The sequence below is a fragment of the Taurulus bubalis genome (assembly GCF_910589615.1).
Source record: "Taurulus bubalis genome assembly, chromosome: 18".
In the NCBI taxonomy this organism is placed as follows: Eukaryota; Metazoa; Chordata; class Actinopteri; order Perciformes; family Cottidae; genus Taurulus; species Taurulus bubalis.
In genome coordinates this window covers 19,045,218-19,053,828 of record NC_136606.1, presented here as the reverse complement: position 1 = coordinate 19,053,828, position 8,611 = coordinate 19,045,218, and the positions used below count along the sequence as shown (strand labels likewise).

The 8,611-nt window shown below is 38.5% G+C and overlaps 1 protein-coding gene across 1 annotated transcript in view; it reads right to left on the bottom strand.

The window, feature by feature from the left end:
• Window positions 1–5,953: 5,953 nt before the first annotated feature.
• The window catches only part of hccsb (holocytochrome c synthase b), a 7,158-nt gene continuing 4,500 nt past the window's right edge, over window positions 5,954–8,611 (bottom strand). The window contains exon 8 of the mRNA XM_079234392.1: window positions 5,954–6,832. Within this exon, the coding sequence (XP_079090518.1) occupies window positions 6,634–6,832 (199 nt within the window). The 3' untranslated portion in view covers window positions 5,954–6,633. The remainder of the gene's footprint in view (window positions 6,833–8,611) is intronic.

The window sequence follows — 8,611 nt, the reverse complement described above, 5'->3', positions numbered from 1 at the left end:
ATATTGTAAGAGTACCTGATACTCTCATCACGTTTTACTGCTTTAAGTTGCATTTCCAACTTTTATGCTCCGAAAAGACGTTTCAGGCTCAACAGAGTCCGAAAGTGCATTTTGTTGTCGAACACTTAGATTCTATGATTTCCGGCATTTAATGCATCATAGACGAACAGACATTCAAGTTGTACTTTAGTAGAAGAGTACCTGATGCTCTCATCACGTTTTACTGCTTTAAGTTGCATTTCCAACTTTTATGCTCCGAAAAGACGTTTCAGCCTCAACAGAGTCCGAAAGTGCATTTTGTTGTCGAACACTTAGATTCTATGATTTCCTGCATTTAATGCATCATAGAATACCAGAAATTCAAGTTGTTTCATAGTGTAAGAGTACCTGATGCTCTCATCACGTTTTACTGCTTTAAGTTGCATTTCCAACTTTTATGCTCCGAAAAGACGTTTTAGCCTCAACAGAGTCCGAAAGTGCATTTTGTTGTCGAACACTTAGATTCTATGATTTCCAGCATTTAATGCATCATAGATCACCAGACATTCAAGTTGTACTATAGTGTAAGAGTACCTGATGCTCTCATCACGTTTTACTGCTTTAAGTTGCATTTCCAACTTTTATGCTCCGAAAAGACGTTTCAGCCTCAACAGAGTCCGAAAGTGCATTTTGTTGTCGAACACTTAGATTCTATGATTTCCTGCATTTAATGCATCATAGAATACCAGAAATTCAAGTTGTTTCATATTGTAAGAGTACCTGATACTCTCATCACGTTTTACTGCTTTAAGTTGCATTTCCAACTTTTATGCTCCGAAAAGACGTTTCAGGCTCAACAGATTCCAAAAGTGCATTTTGTTGTCGAACACTTAGATTCTATGATTTCCTGCATTTAATGCATCATAGAATACCAGAAATTCAAGTTGTTTCATAGTGTAAGAGTACCTGATGCTCTCATCACGTTTTATTGCTTTAAGTTTCATTTCCAACTTTTATGCTCCGAAAAGACGTTTCAGCCTCAACAGAGTCCGAAAGTGCATTTTGTTGTCGAACACTTAGATTCTATGATTTACAGCATTTAATGCATCATAGATCACCAGACATTCAAGTTGTACTATAGTAGAAGAGTACCTGATGCTCTCATCACGTTTTACTGCTTTAAGTTGCATTTCCAACTTTTATGCTCCGAAAAGACGTTTCAGGCTCAACAGAGTCCAAAAGTGCATTTTGTTGTCGAACACTTAGATTCTATGATTTCCTGCATTTAATGCATCATAGAATACCAGAAATTCAAGTTGTTTCATAGTGTAAGAGTACCTGATGCTCTCATCACGTTTTACTGCTTTAAGTTGCATTTCCAACTTTTATGCTCCGAAAAGACGTTTCAGCCTCAACAGAGTCCGAAAGTGCATTTTGTTGTCGAACACTTAGATTCTATGATTTCCTGCATTTAATGCATCATAGAATACCAGAAATTCAAGTTGTTTCATAGTGTAAGAGTACCTGATGCTCTCATCACGTTTTACTGCTTTAAATTGCATTTCCAACTTTTATGCTCCGAAAAGACGTTTCAGGCTCAACAGAGTCCAAAAGTGCATTTTGTTGTCGAACACTTAGATTCTATGATTTCCTGCATTTAATGCATCATAGAATACCAGAAATTCAAGTTGTTTCATATTGTAAGAGTACCTGATGCTCTCATCACGTTTTACTGCTTTAAGTTGCATTTCCAACTTTTATGCTCCGAAAAGACGTTTCAGGCTCAACAGAGTCCGAAAGTGCATTTTGTTGTCGAACACTTAGATTCTATGATTTCCGGCATTTAATGCATCATAGACGAACAGACATTCAAGTTGTACTTTAGTAGAAGAGTACCTGATGCTCTCATCACGTTTTACTGCTTTAAGTTGCATTTCCAACTTTTATGCTCCGAAAAGACGTTTCAGCCTCAACAGAGTCCGAAAGTGCATTTTGTTGTCGAACACTTAGATTCTATGATTTCCTGCATTTAATGCATCATAGAATACCAGAAATTCAAGTTGTTTCATAGTGTAAGAGTACCTGATGCTCTCATCACGTTTTACTGCTTTAAGTTGCATTTCCAACTTTTATGCTCCGAAAAGACGTTTTAGCCTCAACAGAGTCCGAAAGTGCATTTTGTTGTCGAACACTTAGATTCTATGATTTCCAGCATTTAATGCATCATAGATCACCAGATTGATCCTCCCGCTGTCCCCTGGGTCAAAAAGACCCGTGTACTCGGAAAGTGGTTGTCACTGGGGGGGGGGGGTTTATAGAAACCAGGGAGGACTCCTCCCTATAGATCCCCTTATTGTACCAATTTTCTCCCAGAAGCTGGCGGTTTAAGGTAGCCCACCAAGAGGCAGCCACTAAGGCGAATACGCACTGTGCAAAGGCACTGCAAACCATGCAAAACAATTTTATTGAATCCTCCTTTTAAGGAGGCACTCTAAGGCCAAGAAAGCTTAAAACAAGTCGCATGTAAAACAAAGCGTAAAACAAGTCACACGTGTACTAAGGTTCTAGAAGAAAAATAAACCTAAAAAAAAGGCACTCTGTGAATGGATTCTATTAAAAACAATATAAATATTCAATTTAAGTCACTGTGCAACAGAGCCCGTCCCCAAATGGGGTTATTTGAGCTACCGTGCACACAAAACACACCAAGTAGAAGAAGGCTGCAAACTTAATGGGCAACCGTCCCCTTACCTAGAGTAAAGAACATAAAAGGGATCTATGCAGCAAAGTTTCTGAAGAGAGTGGAATATAAAAGTGCACAACAAAGTGTTTTTAAAGAGAAACACGTAGTAAAATGGATCCTAGCCAGATCCCAATTCTCCTAACAACCCAGTAGGACTGATACAGTTGGGTTATTGTTGTTATAATATATCATGCAATCGTATGTATGTTTTTCTGTAACTACAAACGTTACATTGCTGTTGCTGAAAACTGCTGTAAAGTGATCAAACTGCTGTATTGATATTCTCTCTCTGGTGTTGTACTGTGATCAGCCCTCATTTTTTATTTGCGTTCAGCTACAGAAGCTTTGCTTGTTATAAACTGGACGAGCTCTTCAGTCTTTTTGATTATCATCTTTTCAATCAACTATTTTGTCACATTACAATAAAACATATCAAGTCAACACTTCTAGGTCACACTGAATTGTGTTTCATAAACTGTTGTCTGCATATTCTTATGATCATATTATAATCTGCATATACAGTAATATTAAAATAAAGTAATACTATGAACCACGTCTACATAACACTAATAATATTATCAGTTTTGTAGTCCATCTTCAAAACACTGTAGTTTCGCCGCTGCAGACAGACTGACGTCACTAACATGCGACTGCTGTCGCGTCATAACTACGTCTTTAGTGAAAGTGGAGTCTGATCCTTAAAACACCGTGGTTGTCTTCTCCTAACTCCTCATGAATTGTCCTTCCCATCTTTCCCTGAGCCCGTGACGTTTTCCATGGAGGTTGAGGAAAAGTGGTTAGGAATAAATGTTATCTCGAGATCTCGAATCTCGAAATACATGTTCATTATGTCATCCTTACTTTTCTTCAGCTCTTCAATTAGAGGCCAAAGCTCACTCTCTGACATGTACGTCTTCATCTGATCTCTTGCTTTGCGTACATTGAGCTTCCATTTCTCATACATGAAGAGCAGCCTTTTTTCCCTTTTCTTGGCTTCTTCACCTTGTAACGAAGGCATTTTCTCGTCAGTTTGTTGCAGATTATCTTGGTCGGTCAGACTTTGCTCTCTTGTTTCAATTAAGTCCTTAAGACAGGGTCAAATCTTTAACTGTATATACTGTGTGTATATATATATATATATATATATATATATATATATATACATATATACATATATATATATATATATATACATATATATATACATATATATATATATATATATACATATATATATATATACATATATATATATATATATATATATACACACATATATATATATATATATATATACATATATATATATATATATATATATATATATATATATATATATATATATATATATATACACACACATGTATATATATATATATACATATATATATATATATATACATATATATATACATATATATATATATACATATATACACATATATATATATATATATATACACACATATATATACACATATATATACACATATATATATATATACACATATATATATATACACACATATATATACATATACATATATATACATATACATATATGTACATATACATATATGTACATATACATATATGTATGTATGTATGTATGTATATATATATATATATATATATATATATATATACACATATACACATACATACATATATATATATATATATATATATATATATATATATGTACATACACATATATATATATACATACATACATACATACATACATATACATACATACACATATCCCCGTATATATCCCCGCGTGGGCGGTGTCAGTAGCTCGTCCGCTGCTCCTTCAGCTTCAAGCTGTGAACATTAAATGTTGTTGCCTGCCAAACAGCGGCAACCGGTATGACGGTATATGTAAAAAAATCATATCGTAAGGTAAACTGAAACCGGTATACTGCTCAGCCCTAATTCAGATGCAAAAGAGGCGCAGCTTTATTGTTAGCTTAGTTGACCACCAGAGCTAGTAAAATTATCAAGCACCAAGATTATGCCCTCAGAAATCTACTCATTCATCAATCAATAAATACAAATAAACAAAAATGATAAGCTGAATACAACGCGGGAGAAAAAGCAGATTCAGACTCATTAATCCTGATAGAAAGTGACTAGAGGTTTAGCACTCGTGAATAGTATTACAGTATATGAACTAAGATGCAGTGATTAATAGTTTACCTCCAAACAATCTACTGCCATCTACACCTGACATCCAACTGATTTAACAGCAAGGCTCGTGTCCATCCGGGTCCTTTTAGATATATAAAAACAAAAAAAAGACAAACTACACAGTCACATCGCAGTCACCAATATGCATCATCGTCATCGTCGCTGTGCTCCAGTAAAACATGACGGCATGGACCAGCGGAGAACCACATGGTGGGTTCACTAGCATCAGTCAGCAGGTCAGGGAGCACTCAGTTCCTCCACTCTTAGCACCATTCAGTCTGCATGGAGGGCCACTGGGGGTCAGTGAGAGCCACAGATTAACACAGAGGTCTGATTGTGAGCTGGGTTTACATTTGGGAGCCACAGTTCAAAAGTTAATTTGCACCAAAAGCCAAATACAGTCTGGCAGACGACACAAAGAAAACTAACTGGAGTGTCCTAGTGGGACATTTCTCTTCAACCGTCACGTACAGGCAATTTAAAAGACAAATTAGTCTTGAGATGAAAATATATACAAATTCCAAATAAAGAATACAAGCTATATAAAAGCGTAAACCTTTGTGATCCCAACCAGGGTTCCCACTCTTTCAGTAATGTAGCCGGTGTGACAGAACAGGTTTGCCCCATACAGTCACATGTGTGTGGTAGTCAAAAATGTTGTATTTAAAGCTAAAGCTAGAAATGTACACAAATTAAAACACAGAGTGACCTGCAGATGGAGCCAACAAACAACTCACCAAACATGCTCACCAATTTAACATTATTCAACAGTTTCAAACAAGTTGTGTAGAAAGCAGCGTTTCGTGATGTTATCCAAACTTCATGTGCTACCACGTGACCTGACATGTTCAGTGTTTCCATCACACAATATCTTGCGGTCCCTAAACTACCATTTGAACTACAATAGGATTCTGAACATAACCTTCCAGATGGCAATGTGATGTCGTCTCTCTTAGATTAAACTAGAAGTTCATTTTAAGCTAATGGAAAATAGGAGAATGTTGAAATCATTTTCCAAGACAACAAAAGATTTTCCAGGACATTTTAATTTTTCCATAAGTTTTCAATGACTGGAAAAGTTATTGCATGATTCAAAGCTAATATGGAGATGCAACTAATCAGAAGCAGCAATAGCAGAATAGCGACTACAAATCCGTACTTTACATTCTCCAGCAACTCAGTACTGCTTTCACCTAAAAGGCAGCATGGGACTGCAGGAAAGGTCAAACAATAAATGGTTCAAATTGAAGTTGTATGCTGACTTTTAGTCCATACTAAAGTTTTTCTTTTTTTAAACGCTGCATCCTACATTTCCCATAATGCAACACAGGAGCATTCTTTCAAACTTTGTGTGCAACATCGGTGGCGTGTTCCTTACAGCGAGCAGACTGTTGAAGTGTGAGCCGAGTGAAGAGCCAGACACCCGCTGACCTTTGAACTGCAACGCAATCCTAAAAGAGGATTTTCCTCAGAAATCAATATGATGAGCAGATGAAGCTTCATGCAGCTTAACAGAGACACTCTGCAAACGCCAACAGTCATTTTATTTTTCTTCAGGAGTTCTGGGTATGCTTTCTTTCACAGCACCACAATCCTGTACAGAGCGGAAATGAGGAACGGCAGTTTCACAGTCCATGTATGTGTGCGTATCACACATACATCACACAGTGAGAGAGATAGAGAGATAGAGATATATATATATATAGTCCAAGTCCATTTTAGGAGGTCCAGCGCCACCAGGTCACCTTCATGCGGTCCCAGACGGCACCTAAAGAGTCGAAGGCGGGGCGCACGTCCAGGATGGAGAACTGGTAGTTATCCTTGTTGATTTCGCCGTCGTAGTAGTCAATGACGTAGCGCACCTCCTTCCCACAGCGGTCGATGATCCAGTCGTGGCGGTCGAAAGGCAGCTCGTAGCTAAAGATGAGGAGAGATGAATCCAATGAAATAAGGTGGTACTTGTACTTTACCCGCAGTACTATTTATCAATCTAGATCAGAGGTGGGTAAACTACGGCCCGGCATTTTAATCCGGCCCGCCGAGTATTATAATTATTATAACATAAAAAAAATTTAAAAAACGCTGTAGCGCTTCTCCGTTCCCAAGTTCAGTTTCCCAAAGCACGATGACCACAACAAAGCAGCCTAAACACGAAAAGCCTAAAAGAGCGCTGTGCAATAAATAAGCATGAAGAAACATCAACGCTGGTCTGTTATGGTCATCGTGCTTTGGGAAAATTAAGTCGGGAACAGAGAGGCGTTACAGCAGTTTGTACGCGCCGTGCGGACCGCTGCCTGCCGTGTTCTGCTGAACTAGAGCGCACACACACAACACTTGCTGTGCTGCGCTGGTCAATTCCACCCCTCCCCCACTGATCCCACAGACAAGGGCGACACTTTTTTTTTTATTACCGTAATATACCGCAAAACACGGAAAAGCTCCACTTCTTAGTGGTCAGAATCCTTTTTAATTATGTCGTAAAGCGTTAACTTTAGAAGAATTACGGTAATATGAATCACTTTCTGTCGCCGGAGACAGGTTTGTACTACAACAGTTTTAGAGTTGTAAAATGAACTGACAGCTGCATGCAGAGTATTTTTCCTCAGTATAACTAACATAACTAACCACATTCGACCCACGGAACTGCGCCACCCTGCGCGCTCATGTCATGTGACATATAGGGTTCTGTCTGTCAGCCTCCTGCCATCCTCCTGCATTGATCCCTTCTGTCACAATGAGTGGACCCAAGAAAAGAAAAGTCGACAGTGAGTGCAGAGTCTTTAATGAGTGGACTGCTAAGTATTTTTTCACCGAAGTACGATCAGTGGCAATATTGTCTTATTTGCCAAGAAACCATTGCAGTATTCAAAGAATACAATATTAGTCGCCACTTTTCCGCCAAGCATGCTAACTATGCTAGCCAACAGTCAACGACAGAACGGGCGGCTACTGCTAAGAGGTTGGCAGCCAATTTAAAGAGTCAGCAAAATATTTTTCTCCGCCAAACTGCTATACAAGAATCAAGCACCAAGGCAAGTTTTTGGCTAGCATTCAAATTAGCAAAAGCCAGCAAGCCTTTCCATGAAGGAGAGTTTTTGAAAGAATGTATGGTAGAAACAGGTCTCTTATGTCCAGAGAGCAAAAACAAATTTGAAAAATTTAGTTTATCACGCAGAACAGTGACTTGGCGTTAGAACAAATTGATGAAGATTTAACCAGCGAGTTGAACAAAAAAGCTGAGTCATTTACGTTATATTCTCACACCGCCCCCTGCCGGCCTCGCCGGCCTAAAGTGTAGAGCCACGGGTCTCACACCGCCCAGCACCCCCTGTGGCAGACCACAGGCTCCCCACCTTCCCTTTGGCTCCAATAATCTGTTTTACCAGATACTCATACTCTCATGTGGTCTGCATTTGGGTCCTAAACATTGTCCTCCCGTGACAGGTTCACACAAACACTCTCCATCCATCTGATACTGGCCCGGCACGTCTGTCAAATTTTTTAATTCAATGTGGCCCCTGAGCCAAAAAGTTTGCCCACCCCTGATCTAGATAGTATTTGAATGTCTGTCACTCTTGTTTTTGTCTGACAGGATGGAAGCTGCAACCTTGTTTCCTGGCTACATCTTAAGTCGAATATACCAACTTCTCTACACTGAACTACGTCTAATGATGCACTGTCTCACAGCTTCCGCCC